This window comes from Brassica oleracea, chromosome C2, assembly GCF_000695525.1.
Source record: "Brassica oleracea var. oleracea cultivar TO1000 chromosome C2, BOL, whole genome shotgun sequence".
Lineage (NCBI taxonomy): Eukaryota > Viridiplantae > Streptophyta > Magnoliopsida > Brassicales > Brassicaceae > Brassica > Brassica oleracea.
The window spans coordinates 1,486,044-1,509,308 of record NC_027749.1 but is presented as its reverse complement, the minus strand read 5'-3'; the positions used below and the strand labels follow the sequence as shown (position 1 = coordinate 1,509,308).

Genomic DNA, 23,265 nt, shown 5'->3' with positions numbered 1-23,265 from the left:
AGATCTTTTGTTTCTCGTTTAGGATTGATTTTCAATAAGATTTTAAGAATCTCGTTTGGATTTGGGTTAGAAAGGGACAAATTACTGAGTATTGTATGTAAAATAAAAATGTTATTATACAGTTAAGTTAATCTATAAGAAAATAATGTGATATAATCAAAATTTTCTGTCAAACTAATTATTTAAACTATGAAAACGATAAAATGTTGTTTGTGTTGGATGACATTGGAAGATTAAGGATTTCAAAGTGCAAATGGGGAATATTGAAACCACGACTGTAAAGAATATTTGGGCGATAGTAAAAGAATCAGAGTTCTTATTTCGATAATAAAGTTGTATCCCGAGATGAATGATCTTCACATTTACATAATGTAGCTTAAACTAAGATTTGATATACAACTATATTCTTCGGGTTTCCTGATTAAAAATATTATGCAGATTAGGAGATAGATTTTGTTCTCCAAACAACAAAATTACTTAAAGGAACATATGCACCTGTTGATTCTTAATAACTCATGGTAAAGCAAAACTGTTTGTTATTGTCTTTTCACGTACGGAACCACAAGAATGAGTTGAAAATACAAATACCTCTCTCAGTTTAATTGTTTTTTTTTTTTTTTTTTGATTAACCTGGAGGGATTTCCACCCCCAGGGGCCAACCCCTCGGCGCGAGGCGGACCATTTGGTACTATGGAAAATTAGATACCCCAATTGCCTGGCCAGCGGTTCGAACCCGGGTGCGTATTGAGGCCGAAGCTCTCTCAACACCACCAGGCCAACCCCGCTGGTTTAAACCTCTCTCAGTTTAATTGTTTGATCAGGTTTTACGATTTCACACTATAACAAAAAAATACATAAAAGTGTCACTATTGTTTAATGTAGAATATAAAACGTCATTTAATTTGATTAATGAATTATGGAATAACATTTAAATATATAAATGATTTAATTCACGAAAAGGTAATAGGAGTATAATTTTTTTACCTACTTACTAAATTTACGCAAACATCAAATATATGAATATATAATATTTTATATTGTATAACATGAGGATTACACGTGTTATAAATACTATACATTTTAAAATATTTTGATCGTTAAAGAATAAAATTACATTTTTACCTATTTATTTAATTTATGAAAAAACAAATTTATCAATATACAATATCTTTTTGTTGTATAGCATGAAAATTATGCGTGTTAAAAGCGTTGTACATTCTTAAATGTTTTGATCGTTAAAGACAATAAACCGTGTCAAAGATATTTTTTGTCACGATTCGAATATTGAAAACTAGTTTTTCAGTATAGTACCTGTAAAAATTTAGTACGTAATGTTGTATAGAAATTTAACGAAAAAATTGGCGTTGTTATAATGAATAAAATTAAAATATTAAAAATATATAATATCAATCATACTATTCATCAGTTATATTTAAAATTTTCTTGTAAATTAAATTAGTAATTAATTAATTATTAAAAGTTTCTGTAAAAGAAAAATATTTTACTCCAAAATTTAGATTTATCATCATTAAATAATATCATCGATTAAAAATTGGATTCTTAGTTTTAACTAACAATTTTTACACAGTGAATTATAACATATTATTTTAAAAATAATGTTCAAATATCATAATAAAAGTTGACAAAACATCATAATAATATATTTTATCGTATTTTAGAACATGATAATATTATTTTTTTTACCCTTTTTGACAATCTTTTAAATCATTTTTTGAATCTTATAAATAGTTTCCACGACTTTTTATTTGTTTATATTCATGTATAAAATAACCACTGTCATTTATTAAAACTCAACATTTTCTTTTAAAATATTATATTTTGCAATAATTCTTAATCTTTTGTTTTTTAAGAAAACAATAATTATTAATCTTTAGTTAGCGAAGTCTTTTTCTTTTCGCCTTTTATCAAAAGTCAAAATGTAGTCAGTTATTCTCAACGTCTACAGTCTAGTTGTCAAAATATTGTCCGTCTAGTTTAAAAGTACGTGAAAATATACGTTAAGGATTAAGCCCTTTGTCAGAAAAAAAAGTACGTTAAGGAAACAAGTGATGAGAATCTAATGTTATATTAACACGTATGCAAGAAAAAAGTGAACAAGTTAAGCTGCATGCAAGGCACTTGATTTGCTGATAAATGGCTATTTAATTTTTTATTTTTTTTTAAAGAACAAATGGCCATTTAATGGTTTTCAGTTTATTTAGGCTCCAGTACTTTGTGGTTAAGAACGCAAAAGTAGTTTGTAATTAGGAGAAAGAAGCATGTAAAAATAAGTAGTTTTTGATCATGGGGAAAATAAAGCATGTTAGCATGATTTAATAATTAGGAGAAACTAAGTTTCTTAAACCATTCTGAATGTTTTATTAATATTTTTCTCAGTTTCATGAACAGAAACGATTTAAATAGGGAACAAACGGTATGACATTTTCGGATCTAATCCAACATAGTTAAAGATTTGAATTTTGAAATTATCTGTAATTTTATTTAAAAAATATAATAAAAATGACCCAAATATTTTATATGAATATATTTTTAATGTTATCACAATATTATTTCAAAAATTATGTATAATATTTTAAAAGATTATTAAACATTAAAACAAAGTTTTAAGGGTATTAATTTTGTATTGCCCTAAAGTCTAGAAAATTATTGAGTCAACCATGCTCATAAAGAGTGTAACTTTAACATTTTCTACATAGATTAGACTTTTTTTTTGAAATACATTTATTTTTTATTTGTTATATCTATTTAAACAATATTAATTGAGATAGATAAATTATTTATAGTATCAATTTATTTTACAATTATTATTAAAATTACAGCAATTATATATTATATTGAGATTATAAAATAATACTCTTTATATAGTAAGAAAAAATGTCATAATTAATGGCAAATTCATAAAACAGAAAAGTATTATTTACAATAACCCAAATTTTTTATATCTATTGATCTGTAAGCAGACAAATTATATTGAAGAGTAAGCCTCTCGTTTACTCCCATGCATTTAAACTTATGTTTGAGTACTATTAATCGTAACGCATGGTACTGCTGTACGGATGAAAGAAAAGTCTTTTTTTTTTTGGTTAAAGAAAAAAGAAAGGCTGACTTTGTTTGGACAAATTCAATCATAAATACATAAAAATTATTTATTAGATTACGTGATATATAAAGAATATTTAGGTTATCAATATAATATTATTTGAAAAGTCAACTTTTACATGTCCGTCTCATAGTAGTTAATTACAAAATTAACTTTGATGAACTAATAATTATCATAAATTATTTTTTTTTTATTTTTTTCCCTAAATATTTTAATTATAATTTATGGTTTAGTTTTCAATAAAATAAATAATAAAATGGAAACATATATAAAATACATAGATCTTACATACATAACAAATTTTAATTTTCATAAAACAACATAAATAGGAAAGGAAAATATCTATAAGCTTTAAAATACAGATATATATATATATATATATATATATATATAATTTCACAAAATATTTTAGATGCTTATTTCAAAAGATAAAACAATATTATTACTATTAAAATAATTTTAATCAAATAAAAGTATTTTAAATAGCATAAACAGATTATATATTTTTTTTAAAATAACATATAATAAACATGTGTGATCAAATTAAAATGTAAAATAAATGTTTTAGACAAATAAATTTTGATCATTTTTTTAAGTTGTTTAAGTTACAAAAAAAAAACTAAAAAGGAATATATATGTATACAAATTACTTTTACTTTTAGTTAAGTCTCCCGTGTTCATGCATGTATATAAATAATATTTCTATTATATTTACTTATAATATCTAGATATATGCATTCATCTAGGTGATCTATATTTAGCAATTATATATAGATATTATATGTTATAAGTATATATTCATAACAACTTTTATTTTTTTCATATTAACACAACATAAATAAAAGAAGAAATCTATGATTTTTAAAATAGATAGGTTTTTATACATAAAACATAGTTTCAAAAAAAATATAAATATTTTATTTTAAAAAATAAATAATATATTTTCAAATAACTAAAATAAAGACAATAAAATTAATCATTTTAATCTGACTAGAACAAAACAATAGTTGTGATTCATTTTAAACGAATATATACAACTCAATATACCTAAATAATGAGTAAGTGACCGTCATGATTCTTATACTCAAAATAAAAGGCATAACTAAGTCAGTGATATAATACTATTATACAGTTATGCAATTTTAAACCTACAATATTTTTCTAAATTAATATATATCAAACTATATATAATCTAACGAAAATATATTATAAATCCAACACACTAAATCAAGCTAAACGCAAGAAAATGATTAATTTAATTTTAATCTATTTAGAATTACGAAATAATTACAATATAACTATGAGGAATATATGCAATCTAATATTCAAAAAAGTGAACCGATAAATTTTTATGAGAAAATTTACATATAAATTTAAAATAATATCCTATTATTTTTAATATATATAAATTACATTACAAAACTATTTAAAACTTTTAAAATTGAAAATAAAATATTAATCAATTATGCTAAGTTATGTATTTTGTAAATATTTGTATCCATATATAAACGCATAAAAGTCACATAGTATATATGAATATTGAATGACATCGATAAAAAAATGAATTATAAAAAGTATTAGGTAAAAAATCTATTAAGATGGAAATATACATAAACAAACAAATACTTTAAAATTGAAAAAAATACTAATATTTGCATATGTTTGAATTCTCCTGGATGCAAACGAGATTCGGGTATCGACATTATTAGAATCTAATACATAGATCATAATGTATAACCCATATTACCGAATACATAATATACGATTATATCTCAATTTTCTTAAAACTGATCTGTTCACTCTTTTATATATAGACTTCAACCTTTTGGCTGTAGCATAGCTTTCGTTTTAATATACAGATCAATCATCTTCGATTTATGGGCCCGTATAGTTTGGGTCTAAACATTATCATAGACCCATAGGTAAATATAAACGAAATCCTAACTCAAATTTTTAAAAGATATCAAATAGATAGGCCTTTTTTTTTGCTAAATTGTAAATGTTTAATGAAGGTTTGATTACATGCTAATGCAATCTAGTCTATTTTTCAGCCATTTTGAGAGTTTAGAGGTGCAAAAAAGTTTAAAAAAACCCTCAAACCCCAAAAATCATGTTCAATCTTAACCAAACAATGGAAGCTCGAAATATGATACCAAACTAGAACAAAAGACTAACACTTTGATCTCCCCCTCCCAACCACTTCTCATATCAAAGTAGCAACCATAGACAATGAGAGTAAAACCATAAGAGATGTTTAGTCAGGTCTCACCGAAGTGGCTCCAAGCAGGCATCGACGGCGACGGCTGGCTTCCATCCCAGAGCTCCGGTGGAGGAGGACGCTGGTCAACAAATCTCAAGCTTTCTCGGTGTTTGCTAACATGTAGAACCAACTTCGACGCCGTGAACATGAAGAGCAGGCTACGATCAAGCGCATACGGTCGATTTGGCTCCCTATCCGGCTACGCGACACAATGGATACAACAACGACTTTAGGACACACACAAGCTTAGCACCAGAGCTTAGGAGGATGGAATTGAAGGACGAAAGAAGTAAAGATACTCCTTGAAAGCAGACGGCTCAGGGTAGAAGAAGGCTTCGCTTTGAAGCAGGTGACATTGTAACAATGGGTTGTCCTCAAGACCCAGGAGAACAACATCGGAAGAAAGAAGACGTTACCAAGCTGAAACCAGAGACCACCACGGTTGTTGTCTTTTGAACTAAGGAGAGAGGTCGTCAATGGCTTACCTCACAGCCACTTTTCACTCAACAGAGAGGAGAAGCTCTACGGAGAACCTTGGAGAGACCTGATAGAGTAGCCGACTGGAGCGAGATACAGGTGCGAGAACGGAGACGGTAGCGAAGCGTCTGGTGTTCTGGCTGTCTCGGATCTCAAAGTTGACCCAACTTCGAGCGCAATCGGTGATTAGCAGGAGACTCAGGGCCCTAGGGGAATCCCGACTCCATTTTGCTCGCCGGTTCTCCAGAAGAACCAAAAACGACTTTGATATCCGACTATCTGGAGGAGAGCTCCAACAGATCCAGAGGCGCCGCGCAAGGAGACAAGTTGAACGGAAATCAACAGAAGGAAGAGACATGGACAGGTGGGAGATTTTAGGGCCCTCTCGCAGCACCAGAAAGGCGCCAGAGAGGCTAGGAGAAGTTCCTAAGTTATAAATGTACAGAAAAAAAACTATCTATTTGATCTCTGAATGTCGCCATGCTATAAATGTACAGAAAAACTACATACTAATTTCTAATCCCATAGAATCAACCTAGCATGTGTATATATTGTAAATTGTGACGCATAAAATGGAAATAGTTTCTTCGATTGGTACAGCTAGGTAAATATAGAAAATGTTTATATTTGTAATAACTGTTTACATATTTGTTATATCATTGCAGTCAAAATATCATACCATTAATGGTGTCGATAATGCAACTAAACATGTAGTTTCATTATACAGATCGATGGATCACTAGTTCAAATTACAATGTATGATTCGTGGTATTAGTTCATATGCCAATATGGTGCTATGCATATGCAAAAAAGGTAGTGCGTGATTCATGTTTTCTTATCATTATTCACTAGAGACAATGGAACTCACTAGTTTAAAAGCTAATGTCTATAGACGTCGCTTACACATTTCTTTCCAACCAAAATCTTACATCACTGATGGATTAGACGTCAACAGGAAAGACAGATTGTGGACCAGCTTCTATATTTAGGGTTATAAAATCCACTCAACAATGTCACTTTCCTTTAAAAGCGCTATCCATATAGCAAATCCGACATTACACACTATCTTGTGTAGTTCATCTCTAAGATCAACAAAGAACATGCTTTATAGTAAAGTGACAAAGTGGATCAAAAAAGGACTTGTACATGACTTACTAGTTGTAGTGCTAATTGAAGGAAGAAGTCAAGACATTCCATCATATTTAGATACCCAAAGTGACTTACACATACATACGCCAGTTATATTTCCTCCAAAAGTAATATATAAAATCTTTTTATTATCGTTTTGTTAGGACAAATGTAGGCAAATTGGCTTGCATGTCCTTTCAAAATGAAATGCTGGAATCTTCTATGTTTAAAAGCATAATCAATAAATTATGTGAAGGATAAAACTAAAAAATGTATTAAAATTAAAAAAATAACAATGCGTTATAAAAAGTCAAGTTCTATTCAACATAGTTAAAATGAAGGGAATGGGTAGACTCTCTCCCTTCTTTCTTAAGAATCCTTGAGAGAGAAAGTCTGAGTCGTGGTGGTTTTCTTCTTTCCTTTTCCTTCTGGTTTGTGATATTGACTCCGGTACACGGTGATCTCCTCCGCGGTGTAGCTGGCTTAGACTCTGGTGCTCCGCGATCTTCTAGACGGAAACATCCAGCCTGGGTTTTGGCGGTGTTGATGGCTTTTTCTCGGGGTTATCCCGGCTCCCTAAGCTCCGCTAGTCTCGTTCTCTCTTTCTCACCTTCAATTGATTTCCTCTTCGGACAGAAAGTTCGAGTTCGTTTGGAGGATTGATCTTGATTAAAGTTGGGCTTTATTATGAAGCAAAGTATGAGTTTGGACGAGATCTCGGTTCTAATCAATTGATGCTCTCCAAAGCTCAGGGTATGTTGTTAGATGATGAAGCCTTTATTTTCTAATACAGTCGCTGGAGGTGGCTTTTTCGGTGGTTGTGGTTGAATTTCCGGTGGTTTTATTGCTTTGTTTGGTTCGGTGGAGGAGATTGAAGTCGGGAAAGATAGTGGAGTTTCGTGTTTCTGAGATGACTCCGGTGGGAGATGGAGGATTCCGGTGTATCGTCGGCTGCACACCGGCCTTGATCCCCGAGGCGGTGAAAGCGATGGAGGCATGGGCGACACGTGGTTACTCCGTTGTTGGAGTTAAACACGTTGTGGACATTAGGTGTCGTTTCTTTTTTGGGATGCCTGTTGTTGGGCTTTGGGTTTAGATTTTCTTTGGTTTGGGTTTTTGTTTAGGGTTTCCTATGTTGGTGTCTTGGACCTTGATTTTTTGGGCTTGATTTTTTTGGGCTTGGTTCTATTCAGTTACAGAAGGTTTTTGTTTTGCAGTTACAAACCGAAATTGCATGTTTTAGGTCTTTGGCAATTGGCAAATGTCATTTGGCACACAGAGAACACGACCTATCACAAAAGACCAAACCGATATGCTCGAGGATGGAATCGTGTAGACTAAAGAAAACGGTTACGTTAAGATGGTAATGTCCGTTTCTATACATCCAAAAATCATATATTATGTAGAAGACAATTTAGATGAATACATATATTCCTTCTCCAAAAACTACCAAAACCAATAAAAACCAGAGAATACATATGCATCTCCATGCACCTTGAAGCTGTGTCGCTCATAGACATCACTGAAAATTTTGTACTGCCACACTCTTCATAATAAGACAATCTTCACCGCTTCAAATTTGTGTGTTCTGTCAAACAACTCCACTCTCTACACCACGAAAAGAACTGTACAAAGATTTTTTTACTGAACATATTAGTTTAAATAGACTTTTTCTGAAAAGTTAAGTACATCTATTAATAAAAATTGATTTATGTGTCAAATAAATTTCCTGTGGCTTTGCCAGAATTTTTTTTATTGAAAGATTAATTTTTTAGTCAGTTGCAGCTAAATTTATATTTTGTAATTTTATAAAGCTAAATTTAATTTATATGTTTCATTTTTATATTGTTGTCGACCTATAGTGTTCCGTAACGTATTTGTTTTCTTCTTTTATTTTGTTTGTCAAAGTTTTTTCATTTTCTTTATGCATAAGCCAATAAACAAATTCTTTATATTGCTGCTTTAGGGCATTTCCATCCTTACTCCATTTTTTCTTCTAAAATGGAGAGTAAAAATGAATATGGAGTAAGGAATGTTCAAACCCAACTTCATATCTCACTCCATAATAAAATTTACTCCATAAATAGAATAGAGTAATCTATTTTTTGTTTGTTCATCACTCCATTATAGAGTGGAAAATGAAGTAGGATTTGAGCAATTTTACTCAATTTTCACTTTTACTTCACGTTAGAGGAAAAAATAGAATTTTACATTGGAGATGCTCTTAGGAAGATGAAACGTTCGGTTTCTTTAACAACAAGAATCTGTAGTTTTTTAGTTCAAAAGAAAAAGAATATGTAGTTTTAAATGTTTGAAAAAACCATCTTACCAATTGATTAAAAAAACATCTTTAACAACTAAGAAAACTAGAAAAGGCCAAATTATCTTAAAATTACTTGCATATACAGCTAGTAGCATTTGGCATCTATATTATTAAAACTGAAGTACATTTTGGTATTATTTGAAAACTTAGATAGTAAATTAAATAAAAGTTGTTTGGAAACAAAGATAGCAGATTAAATATTTCTTTTTATTTACATATTTAGTCACCGTATTTCTTTTTCATTTACAGATTCTGTCGTTTGGAAACTTGGATAGCAGATTAAATGAGAATTGTTTGGAAACAAACACGGATAACAGATTAAATATTTCTTTTTATTTACACATTTAGCCATTGTATTTCTTTCTTATTTACAAATCTACCACTTCACCTAAAATCAAAAATTTAAATTAATTAATTACAATAAATTGTTATTTCTTTTTGCTGAAAATAAAACACAAACTATAATATATATTAATCTGCTATAATATAATTTTTAAGAAAACCAAATATCATAAAATTAATAATAATTCATAAAAACCTACTGTAAAAAATTAAATCATTTTTAAATAAATAAACAAACGAATCAATAGGTTAATATATGAATATTACAATTACATCAAATTGCATCAAGTTATAAAATTATAAATGTAATATTACGTACAGATAAAAAATTATTATCAAACATCTATATTATAATATAATATATTCTACTCTAAATATATTTTACAAAACATAAAAATATAAATGAACATTTTATAAAATCAATGGTTTATAAATTTACATTGAACGCAAGTTAAATCCAATACCCGGAGACGCGGGTCAAGATCTGGTTGTTATTAAAGTTGTGATGGGTCTCACAAATCCCACCAGCTTTCCCCGATAAACTGTGACCGTTTCACTAAAATGATGAAACAGCCGGGATGTAAAAAAGAAAAAAAAAACATGATGAAAGGGTCGGTTCTTTGATGAAGTTTGTAACGGACAATTCTTGTATTGTAGAGTCTACGCCTGGGATTTTGAATCGAACCAAACCAAAATTTTGATTAGTTTAGTAAGAAGTTCGGTTTGATTAGACAGGTTTATAAAAAATATCTTTCTTCAGTTCGGTTCGGTAATTGATAAGTTCAATTTTCAAAATAAAAAAGAAAAAAAACTGTCAACCAATTTCAAATCGAACTAATTTTTAGTGAAAATTTTAAAAACTGAATTGTGAAAATATTAAACCGAACTGAATCAAATTTTTTCGGCACAATTCAGTGAAATTTTAGGCGAACCAAACTACCAGATCCAAACTATCCGAATTACGAAAACCCCACAAGCCTAGTAAAATCAGTAGTTTTAACTCTTTTGATTCAAAAAAAAATCTTATTTTTACATCAAATTTACCGCAAACATTTAGAAACTACCCCATATATTTCAAAATGATCTAAAATTCTATAACTATAGTCCTATCATCTATATCTTGAAAAATGTTTATGATACCATTTTGATTTCAAGTAACTAACTTACAAAACCCCTTTATAAAGATTAAATAAAACCAAGGTTTTGATTTATCCACAAATAAAGACAAAGCATTTGATAACACACAAAAACACTGACGTCACACTGTCACAGTATCCTCGCACCATAAATATCAATCATTTTTTATTTTTTTTGAGCAACATATCAATCTTTTCTTCTCCACTTATAAAGACCATAAATGGCAATGGAATAAATCTCTTAACGTTTATTCATTTCTATATCTACTAAAGAACCTTTATTTCATTTCCATTACTACATCTATACATAAATGGCAATGGAATGCATCACAGCTCTCCCTCAAAGATTCAGTGAAAACAAAACCAAAGAGGATCCTTCAATCTTCGATGCAAATCTCCTGAACCAGCAGTCAAACCACATACCTCAACAGTTCGTATGGCCCGACCACGAGAAACCTTCCTCGGATGTTCAACCTCTCCAAGTCCCTCTCGTAGACCTTGCCGGTTTCCTCTCTGGTGACCCGTTCTTAGTCTCGGAGGCTACTAGACTCGTCTCTGAGGCTTCAAAGAAACATGGCTTCTTCCTAGTCACTAACCATGGAGTTGATGAGACGCTCTTGTCTCGTGCCCATCTCTTTATGGACTCTTTCTTTAAGGCTCCCGCTTGTGAGAAACAGAAGGCTAGGAGGAAGTGGGGCGAGAGCTCCGGTTACGCTAGTAGCTTCGTTGGGAGATACTCCTCTAAGCTCCCGTGGAAGGAAACGCTGTCGTTTAAGTTCTCGCCCGAGGAGAAGTGCCATTCCCAAAACATCAAAGACTTTGTTTCTGAAAAAATGGGAGATGGATATGACGATTTCGGGTAATCAAATTAATTAACAACTATTTTTGAACCTTTCTTTCAATATCCAAAAAGACACATCACTATTAAAACTTTGGGGCCAAAAATAAATTAGTAAAAAATTTAATAATAAAAAAAAAATTGGAGGTTCAGGTCTATTTGTGTATTAACTAAGACCATCATTAACGTAGGGTTCTTAGTACATGGTTCTTAGCAAAATATAAGAACCCGACTCTTAACTTTTAACTCGGCTCTTAAATATTTAAGAGCCGACTCTTAACATTTTCAGTTAAAACTTAAGAGTTGGGTTCTTATATTCCGCTAAGAGCTCCATCCTAAGAACCCCCGTTAATGATGCTCTAATAAATATTTGAGAACCCAAAAATAATGATTCACCTCACCATGCCCAGACCGGTTCTAACTATGGTTACCAACGTAATTGATTTGTTTTATACATGCAGAAAGGTTTATCAAGAATATGCTGAGGCCATGAACATTCTCTCACTAAAGATCATGGAGCTGCTTGGAATGTGTCTTGGGATCGAGAGGAGACATTTTAGAGACTTTTTTGAAGACAATGAGTCAATATTAAGGTTGAATTACTATCCGCAGTGCAAGCAACCGGAGCTTGCATTAGGGACAGGACCTCACTGCGACCCAACATCTCTAACCATACTTCATCAAGACCAAGTCGATGGTCTTGAAGTTTTCGTGGACAACAAATGGCAATCCATTCCTCCTAACCCTCAATCAGTCGTTGTCAACATAGGCGACACTTTCATGGTACTTATAATTATTATGATGGTCAATGCATGTAGATCAAATGACAAGAAACTCTTAACATTTTTTGTTTTTTTTTTGTGTCATAATTAGGCGTTAACAAATGGTATATACAAGAGTTGTTTGCATCGGGCGGTGGTGAACAGCGAGAAGGATAGGAAAACATTGGCATTCTTCCTATGTCCGAAAAAAGACAAAGTAGTGAAGCCACCAGAAGAACTAGTAAGAGTGATGTCTGGTGAAAGAGAGTATCCTGATTTTACATGGTCTATGTTTCTTGAGTTCACACAGAAGCATTATAGATCAGACATGAACACTCTTGAAGAGTTCTCAAATTGGCTTAAGAACAGAAGAAGTTTCTAAAATAAGGAGACAATGATGTGGTCCAGAAGACTTGTAGATTCTTAAGAGACAGTAGAGATCACTCTGATAAGGAGCCTTTTGTCTTTTGTTTTGATTATTTATTAGCTTGTTTTTATGGTGGTTGGTGTAAGATAAAATTTGCAAATAAATAAATATATGTACTTCACTGGTGATGTTATCATTTAGTGATGATTTCTATTTATTACGTCATTAAATTAAAAATAGTACTCATAAAATATAGCATTAATTTAAATAATTATTTCAGTCATTTGTAAAAATAAAATGGTTATATGATTTAACAAACAGTTAATATTAATTCCACACCAGGTGACTCTTAAAGATTAAAGACGACTCAACCATTAGACTACTAGCATATAAACATTGACAATAACATTAACTAATATGCAATTTGGACATCAAAGGATACTATTAAATATACCAGATAAAACATCAATATATTGCAAATGTATAGGGGAAAAAACAGCAGAAGATTGTGCGTCGTGTTAGTAGGCTGCGATCGTGTTTTAATATATACTATAAGACCGAACATTGTATCAAGGCTAAAAACGAAAAAAAATAATAGATCCAAACCATGGTCCTACTTTTGGAATTATGAATGGTATATTTGCCTTTTCCACTATCCATTTTTTCACTCCACACAAGAATTTTAGATTCCATTAGTGAGAGAATTGATAAAAACAGTAAAACCAAAATTCGATTCGACCACGAGAGGAAAAAAAAATAGATTCCAGTATGTAATGTGTGTATCTCTAAATCTATAGGAGGTTTGGTTGGTTGTACTTGTGCCATGCAAGAAGATAACGTACTTGCTTTTGTCTTCTTCTTTTATTTTCTTGGAAATAAAATGTAATATGATAAGAAATATCATATATATGTAAATTCATTTTATTTGAAATAGAAAATAAAGTGGAGTTAGAGTATTTCTTACTTCAAATTCTATTATAAAGTAATTATGAGGATTGGAGATGCTCTTATAACAAAACAAACAAACAATACATGGCATAACTCCAGTGATGTAATAATTGTATTTTCTTTTCTGCATACGAAAATTCATATGGATATCCAAAATATTAATTTAGGTTGCCAACACATTAGCTTATAAAAATCCTACATATCTTAGGCTTGATAGCATCACTTGTAAATTTTTGATATTTGAATGTGTACTGTTTTGTCTCTAGTTTACATACAAATATGTAAATGTAGCTATAGTACGCAATAATTTTGTTTAAATTTTCTTTTTGCAGGAAATTTGTTATGATATGTATCACCAACAATACTAAGAACCAAGTTGTTTGACCAAAAAAACTATGAATCAAATCATAAAAGGAAAACCTATTGATTAAGAAAGGACAAATCACATTAAGCGTGAACTTTGTTTTATATATTTATTGCACGTATAAATAGTTAGATAGATAAATGAAGAAACGTAACCAAAAAAACATAATTTACAAGCAGGCTATTAATGTTTTTGGTTTTATAAATATCAGACGGCAAAAAAAAAAAAAAAAATGAAGAAACGTAACCATCTGAAAAAGGCCCAATGGGCCATCCCCTACTTCACATAAGGTAAACCAGGCTCTATTCACGTGCTTCACGTGCAATCTCTGCTGTCTCCTTTCTGCCGTCTCAATTACACACTTCACGACAGTGATCTCTATCCAGTCCCAGCTACACGACTGTATTTCTTATTTAGCATTTTCACTTCTTTTTTTTTTGTTAAAATCATTTTCACATTTCTCTCCGTTTTCTTCTTTTGGAATTGGATTATATAATTTATGATACAATAATTCAAATAAGATTGCAAATCAAAGAAATGGCCCAGCAAGTGAAGTAAATGCACCCACAAAAAACTTGATGCTCTCTTACAATCACAACCTTTGATTTTGGGTATCTCATATTTAAATGTAGATTTTTTTGTAGCTACTTCTTAGAAACTGTATACGATACAAGCATTCAAACCCTAGCTTACTTTAATGTTATTGGAAAAAGACAAATAAACGCGTAAATACATAATAATGGTGTAGCGAGACCTTTTTCAAAAATAAAGAATACAGGTATAAAATTATTGCCTTCAATTTTTTCTGAAAATAAAACAAATATCTCTCAGTTATATCGCATTTAATGTAAGGATACATTGTCAGAATGTATATCATTTGAGATATTTCATGAAAATGTATTTTGTACGTTTCCGAAGAAGATGGTACAAAAATCAGAAATTTAGAAAGGTAAATTCCAAAATCCATTTTCCCGTAAATATATTTCTATATACCAAGCATACAGGTCGAACATTGATACACATCCAATTACTGGTAAAAATTTCTTCAAATCATGTAAAACTCTCTATTTGACTAGAGTTAATAAACAGCCAATCTCTCTTGCTAACAAAATTCATTGAAAATAAGGCACTGTGTTAAACGAGATGACAATTTGTTACGCCTTATCAAAAAAATTGGAGTAGTTAGCCAAAAAAAAATAAAAAAAATGTGGTCACACCTTATCAAAATTCATTGAAAATAAGGCACTGTGTTAAACGAGATGACAATACGTATCTTGTGATCAAAGTAGGGCCGGCCTCGAGGGGAAGCCACCCAAGCCAAAGATTAGGGCATTCAAATTAGTGTGGCATATTTTTTTAAAAAATAAAATTATTAGTATATACATAAAAAGAAAATCTGTAGGTTATTTTGTTAAAATATTATCTATTGGACATGTTTAGTTATAATAAGATTTGTCAAATTTTTTAAATATATTAGTAAATTTATATTTTAGATAATAGTTTATACTTCCCTTACAAAACCATATGTTTAAGTTTGAAAGCCTATTGAAGTGCTTGATTTTTTGAAAAAATGGAGGATTGTTGTCAAAACACAGAAATTGCTTATCGCATATTGTTGACTATTCCGGTGTCGGTTGCCACAGCTGAAAGAAGTTTTTCGAAGTTAAAGCTAATAAATAATTATATGCGGTCTACCATGTCACAAGAAAGGTTGAATAGGTTGGCTATGTTATCAATTGAGACTGCTATGGTCGAAAAACTTGACTATAGGAGTTTAATGGATGATTTTGCAGGAAAAAATGCAAGAAGATCTATATTTTAGCAATAAGTGTTTTTATATCAATGTTTTTTATGAACATATTATGAAATTTGATTTTTTTTAATGAAAATTTAAGTTATTTTTTATAATGTTTTGTGATCTTGATAAAACATGTACGAGGGCATAGTTTTAAATTTTGATTGGGACAATATAAAAGGTTGGTCCGGGACTGGATCAAACAAATGACTTAATTAGATGATGGGTATTGAAATGACATAAGCATGATGTCTTATAGGATCAACAACAAGATCGTTCCAAATACAATAAAATGTGGTCACACAGTATAGTCACAATCAATTGCTAATGTTTTAACCTAGTGAGTTTGGAGTTAGGTCATAAAATAAACATATATGTATAAACAAATATCTATATATGTTTCTCACGATACCCAATCTTTCAAAATTTGTATTTTTCTGAAATGACAATGTGGAGATTGTATTTTTCCTTAATTTAACTTTATGCTTACGTAAGAGATGACTTGTATTGTTTATACCTCGGGTCGTTTTGTCTTTTCCATGGTCTTTGTCTTCAACGGAAAACTAAATTGTAAATGGCCAGAGATCATTAATTATTTTAAATGATTTTCTTGAATCTCGACCCATTGGATTTTATAGATACTGTGATATCAAAATTTTAAATATTTAAATTAGTTTGGATCGTTGTAGCAAACTTATTATATTTTATACGCTATTTTTTTCTGTCTTTCCTATGATGTATTTATGCACACATGGCATTTGAGGTTGATTTAGACGTGATTTTACTTTGTTTCTTCACGGGCCTTAAGAAACATGGGTCTTTGTATAAGTAGATTGGAATCAGGCTCATGGGCCTTCTAAAATTGGGGTTAGCTCAACGGGTCTTTTAATAATTTTTCTTATAGGACTATATTGTTTCACTGGTAGATAAGCTTAATAGGGGCTTTACGGGATTGAGACTGTGATTGGAACTCAGTCAACGGCTTCAAAGATATGCCTAACAGCTGCCTTTGAGGCAGTTTGGTTAAAGAAGTTGAAAAGACCTGATCCAATGGTTTCTTGTTCCTCAAGAAACAAATCTTCAGGTGCACGAAACGCACCGTGGATGGCCACAGTCACCATCAGAGGGACGAAAGATATAAAGAAAGTGAATGGATTTGCTTTTACTTCAAAATGTCAGCTAATAGCATGTGCCTTTTCTATGTTTATTACATCATTTGTTACATAACGTTCTGAAAAACTAAAAGCTGACACAGTCTGAGATCATGTTGAGGTGTGACGTCTTCTTTGGGTTTGGGATTTGGTGGTTATGCTTTCCTTCGTAAGTGGTGATCACTGACTTTGCGTCATGGAATGCTCTCTCCACTTGCTTCCTTACGCAACATCCTGTGAATGTGCACTTGTAATAGCTCCTGCGTGCATCACACGTTTTAGGTCAAAAAGCGCCTCCTTGTAAACTGAAGTTGAGAACAAAGAAAGAAACAAAACCTTGGATTTGGATTGCCTTTAACGACTTTCTGACCATACTTTCTCCATCTATAACCATCGTCAAGAATGTCTATTTCACTTGTTGTCTGAACCACCACTCTTGGCTCCTTCACAGCCTCTTGTCTTTCCCTGCATTAATACAAACAATCCAAATCACATCTCATTGTTTTCTCACTTTTGACATACTCCTTCCGTTCCATTTTAAATGTCATTTTAGATTTGTGTACACAATTAAGAAACATTTAATTTTGTATATTTTCTAAATAAAAACATCATTAACCACATTTTAACCGATTTAAAAAAATAGACCGGAGAATAATGTTAATAAATTTTGTATTGAAATTCCAAATCAACACTTATTTTGTATCGAAAATTTTATTCTACAACGACAACTAATATGAAACGGAGTGAGTATGATTTTACTTACCCTCTTTTGGCATCTACGTTATCTTCACCACCACTCTGATGAGAACTGACGTCATTTGTTGCTGCAGTGGAAGCTGACCTCTTACTGAACTGAGGTTTGGGATGATTGTGGCTTCCTTTATAGACAATCTCAGTGACATGACCCTTCACAAGAGAAGTCTCTACTTTCTTCTTTGTGACGCAGTTTGGATACGTGCATCTGAAGTAACTCCTAGGGTTTTCGCTTCCTTTGACTTGCTTCTGTCCGTATTTTCGCCAGTTGTATCCATCTTCAGAGGTTTTGTTACCTGATGACTCAAATTTGGGTACATCCACTTGGGTTGAAGGCTGATCTCCTGTCTGAAAATGAGATAGGAAGGGAGGAGGAGATGTCTTGTTGGTAGTGAAGGCAAAATCAAGGTGCTCCTCCTTCCCATCTTCAGCTTTGATTTCATTCCGGTTGGTAAGCAAACCGTTGTTCTTCCAGTTCAGAGATTCCAAAGGAAACGTGCCTGTCGTTGGAGATGGCAAAACCTGTGAACCAGACAGAAGACAAGAGTAATGAACCAGACAGGAGTTGCTTTTCTTAACTAAAGAACAGGAAACTTCACTTATTAGTTATTACATTAAGTTGTTACAATCCCAAGAAAAAGACAAATGGGTTTCTTGAAGTCAAATGGGAGAAAATAGTTTCAAGTGATAAGAGAGAAGCGAACATACGTTAGAGGAAGTGAAGAGAAGAGGAGAGTCAAGAAGGTCGGCTTGAGTAAGACCAGGAGGCATAGGGAAGTAGGAAGAGAGAGGAAGTGGAGACGGTGTTGCTGACTTGAACTTAGGAACAGATCTTTGCTGGTTGAAAGAGGCCATCAATGGTTAGTGTATGTGATACTCTTCTTCTTCTTTTCTTTACTGCAGAGGAGGAAGTTTCCAGGAAACTAAGGGAATGATATTTGACTAAGTGAGAGAGGGAAAGATCAAGCAATTATAAAGGGTTATTACATGTGACATAGTGTGAAGCGTGTTTAGTTAAAACACTCGGATATTTGACTTTTATAAGGCGGCTTACATATTTTTGTTTTGTAGCTCCACAATCACTGAACGTTACAACTTACAAACAAATAAAACATATATGGCCAAACATGAAACAAGAGAATGCAAAAAGCAAAGGAATGGTTCATACTTAACTTAGGAAATGGTTTGAAAAGGTTTGTCATTCTTTGTTTTGAGCTTGACTTTGTCAGTCCACGGTGACCTGGACAAACTAGTACAAATCAAAATATCACTTTCATAATTTGAATGTGCATACTGGATTAAAGGAAAAAAAAACTCCAGAATAATTCCAACTTTCAAATTTAAACAAAAAAAAAACATCAATTACATATCTACCATTTTAATCACTAACTTTTCAGTCAACCATGAATAAATCATATACTTTTATTAACCAAATCATTTTAAATCCGTCAAAAATCATCTAATAAAATTCAATAACAAGCTTAAGAGTTGATTTTCAACAGGTCTAAAATAGCATGGTCAGCGAAAATATAAAATTTATTTGTGTTTGACAGAAAAATTAGTGATTAGAATATCTAATTTGTAAGTTAAAATTTTATTCAGTTATTGGCTTAAATTTGAAAACTGAGAATTATTTTCCCCAGATCCATTGACATTGCAGCATCATTTTGCGAGTACATCACAAGTGAATGATTTTGAAGAGTAAATTACTTTTTTAAAATCAATACAAATATTACAAAACGCTCTAAAATGCTCAGCTGTTTTTTCTTTCTTATGGGGTTTTGCAAGCAAGAAACATGCAACAGAAAAAAGCTCAAAACTGAAGCAAGAAGGTAGCAAACGGTCTTGGATGATTCAACTTTTAAGCAGCTTGTTGAGCAGAAAGCCTCTTCCTAGCTTCCTCAATAATAGTCAGCTTAATACCTTTACCCTTTGGAAGAGACACCCACGGCTTTGTTCCTTTCCCCAGAGTGAACACATTGCCCAACCTCGTGGCAAACTCATGCCCCGTAGAGTCTTGAATGTGAATCGTCTCAAAGCTTCCCTTATGCTTCTCACGGTTCTTAATCACACCAACACGCCCTCTGTTCCTGCCACCAGTCACCATCACAACGTTACCAACGTCAAACTTGATGAACTCCACAATCTTGTTCTCCTCGAGGTCTAGCTTGATGGTGTCGTTGGGTTTGATGAGCGGGTCGGGGTAACGGATGGTGCGACCGTCGTATGTGTTGAGGTAAGGGATTCCCTTTTGTCCAAACTGGATGGTCCTAACCTTGCATAGCTTGAACTACACAACGAAACAAATCAACATAATTCTCAATCAACAAGGTCAAAATGTAATATGTGTTGCTATTGGTCAAAAAGCTTATTCGTGGCTTTAATACTTAATATTATTCTATAAATACAAGTTTTTAATTAAATTCTTTATATAATATAATTCAACAGTTTTGCATTCTTCTTTTTAAATAAAATAAATACTACTCACATATAGGCAAGATTTTAAAAGGTGGCCTTAATACTTACTATTATTCTATAAGTAATAGTTTTTAATTAAATTCTTTATATAATATAATTCAATAGTTTTGCATTCTTTTTTTAAATAAAATTAATACTTAATATTATTCTATAAATAATAGTTTTTAATTAAATTCTTTATATAATATAATTCAATAGTTTTGCATTCTTTTTTTAAATAAAATTAATACTTAATATTATTCTATAAATAATAGTTTTTAATTAAATTCTTTATATAATATAATTCAATAGTTTTGCATTCTTTTTTTAAATAAAATTAATACTTAATATTATTCTATAAATAATAGTTTTTAATTAAATTCTTTATAATATAATTCAACAGTTTTGCATTTTTTTATTAAAAAAAAACTACTCAGATAAAGGCAAGATTTAAAAAAGTGGCCTTAATACTTAATATTATTCTATAAATAATAGTTTTTAATTAAATTCTTTATATAATATAATTCAACAGTTTTGCATTTTTTTTTATTAAAAAAAATACTACTCAGATAAAGGCAAGATTTTAAAAAGTGGCCTTAATACTTAATATTATTCTATAAATAATAGTTTTCAATTAAATTCTTTATATAATATAATTCAACAGTTTTGCATTCTTTTTTAAAAAAAAAAATTAATACTACTCAAATACAGGCAAAAGATTAAAGAAGACAATGCAGTATAATACCTTTGCTTCCTCATCTCTGAGGGAGTGGAGACGGAAACGTCCTTTGGTGTCATACAGAAGACGGAAGTTCTCATTCGTCTTGGGGATGGAAACAACATCTATTCATATCAAAATGCAGCTTAGGCCAGTGATCATCATATATGTGGTAATAAACCAGAAGAGAGAGAGAGAGAGAGAGGCGTACCCATGAAGCCAGCAGGGTAAGTCTTGTCAGTCCTGACTTTTCCATCGACTTGGATATGCCTTTGCATAAGGATGGAGATGACCTCACGGTATGTCAAAGCGTACTTCAACTTGTTCCTGATGATCAGGACGAGAGGAAGGCACTCTCTAGACTTGTGAGGTCCAGAAGAGGGCTTGGGAGCCTGCAAGAAACATCATCACGAACAATTTTAAGACATATGTGTAATGAACTGTCTTGAAACACGAGTTTTGAGACAAGAAAACGTACGAAGGCACCACCAAGTTTGTCAAGATCCCAATGCTTGGGAGCATTGAGCCTCTTCAAATGCTTCTTCAATCCCCTTGCCTGCAAAATTTACAATACAACTATTCAAAGCATACACAAGTCAAGGAACCAATCAAATAATTTTTTTTTTTTACCAATCAAATAAATTAATACAAAACTATCACATTTGATAGAGTTTTGTCATAAGGACATTCCTTCAAAAGCTTAATTTTCAAAGGTAATAGAACATTGCAGTCAGTGTTCGGTCCTAAAACATAACATTCGCTAGATAACGAGTAAACTAGAGTGGCCACTGATCCTAGGAAACTAACAAAACGCTCATACTTTGAATGTACATGTCTATGCAGAGCTGAGCAATCACTGAATACACAAGAGATACAGAGAAACATAAGCTAAGAGAAAAGCAATAGATTTGGACGAACCATGTTCGCAGTTGTTTCGGAGCGGACGACGACGACTTCTTCTTCCTCTCAGTGGCGGCAGTTCCCGGCTCTCTCAGCGATTATATATCAAAAGGAAAATGTAACCCCTAGATTTGTTCACTCATATAATTATTGGGCTTATTTAATTATTACAGGCCCATTAACAAATCTGAAACTAACCAAGGGTCTGATCTTATTTCGCTTCTTCGGCCCAGAGAACAAGACTAAATTAACTCGAGAAGAAGAGCTGAGCACTACTAAAAGACCTGTGAAATTTACGCGGAATATTGAGGTACTACATTTTATACTAAATTAAATAAAAATTTTAAAATACTATATATACCTTACGTGTCATATTTTTTTCTTCTCGGATTTTATAACAGTGCATATTCCACACTGAATTAAGCCAAATTTGAAAATAATATATGAATTTTTAAAATTGTGTTTATATACGTTGATCATCAAAAGTGTCAGCAATTCGTTAATTTATCAAAACAGCGTTATTTTAGATAAAACTTTGTAAAATTAAAATTTAAAAATATTACATGAACTCTCAAAATCATGTTTATATCGTCAAAAGTGTTAACCAACCATTAATTTATCATTTTTTTGGTTTTTTGGTTTCTAAATTTTACAATATATTTTAATTTTTAGTAATACTATGAAATAAATATTTAAAATAATAATTCATTTAAATAATTATAGATTTATTTGATAAAACTAATCGATCGAATCCGCTTCATTCGGGACTTTGCTTCTCAATTTCATGATTCTAATGTAATGGAGATGTATATGAAGATAGTAGGACGAGCAACTAAAGCGTGGTTTTGCAGGATGTACAATAACTAGAACAACAATGTGAACCATTGTAGCAGGAACATGAAAGAATACAAGAAACATGACCAATATGAACAATCCATCCAAGGTGTGAACACTACAAGCCCTCACTTTATATCCTTTTCTTAATGTTTTGTCCGTACAATAGCAGGAGGAGGCAGAGAATGTGTCCTCAAGTCCTTATAAAACAATGTGCGTTAGGTGGACGAGTCCACAGGACAATATATGTACATGTTTTTTTCTGAACTTGAATGTTTCAACTCAGCTCAAATCTACGGATTTGTCGAAATCTCTAGAGACCTTAGAGCATGATTAATGGGGGTTCTTAGGGTGGAGTTCTTAGCGGAATACAAGAAACCGTCTCTTAACTTTTAACTAAAAAAACTAAGAACCGGCTCTTAAATATCTTTTAAGAGACGGTTTCTTGTATTCCGCTAAGAACTCACCCTAAGAACCCCCATTAGTCACGCTCTTACTTCTTGAGCTGATGTATTGAATCAAAATCAACACAAAGTTCTCGAGACATATGAATTAAATCGAATCAATACAAGGCTATAAGAGAAAATTCTTG

The 23,265-nt window shown here is 31.6% G+C and overlaps 3 protein-coding genes across 3 annotated transcripts; 1 reads left to right on the top strand and 2 right to left on the bottom strand.

The window, feature by feature from the left end:
* The first annotated feature begins 10,991 nt into the window (after positions 1-10,991).
* On the top strand, positions 10,992-12,934 carry LOC106325552 (gibberellin 20 oxidase 3-like). The gene is made up of 3 exons (XM_013763600.1): positions 10,992-11,646; positions 12,087-12,408; positions 12,499-12,934. Exons 1-3 carry the CDS (start codon positions 11,099-11,101, stop codon positions 12,766-12,768), a joined length of 1,140 nt encoding a protein of 379 aa, XP_013619054.1. The 5' UTR covers positions 10,992-11,098; the 3' UTR covers positions 12,769-12,934.
* Positions 12,935-17,005: 4,071 nt separating this feature from the next.
* On the bottom strand, positions 17,006-18,744 carry LOC106324989 (probable WRKY transcription factor 26). Its single transcript, XM_013763000.1, has 4 exons — positions 18,473-18,744; positions 17,775-18,286; positions 17,348-17,476; positions 17,006-17,271 (listed from the first exon to the last, which is right to left on the bottom strand). Exons 1-4 carry the CDS (start codon positions 18,617-18,619, stop codon positions 17,100-17,102), a joined length of 960 nt encoding a protein of 319 aa, XP_013618454.1. The 5' UTR covers positions 18,620-18,744; the 3' UTR covers positions 17,006-17,099.
* Positions 18,745-19,456: 712 nt separating this feature from the next.
* On the bottom strand, positions 19,457-21,950 carry LOC106324743 (40S ribosomal protein S4-1). Its single transcript, XM_013762717.1, has 5 exons — positions 21,858-21,950; positions 21,418-21,495; positions 21,151-21,331; positions 20,967-21,064; positions 19,457-20,054 (listed from the first exon to the last, which is right to left on the bottom strand). Exons 1-5 carry the CDS (start codon positions 21,858-21,860, stop codon positions 19,626-19,628), a joined length of 789 nt encoding a protein of 262 aa, XP_013618171.1. The 5' UTR covers positions 21,861-21,950; the 3' UTR covers positions 19,457-19,625.
* Positions 21,951-23,265: the final 1,315 nt, after the last annotated feature.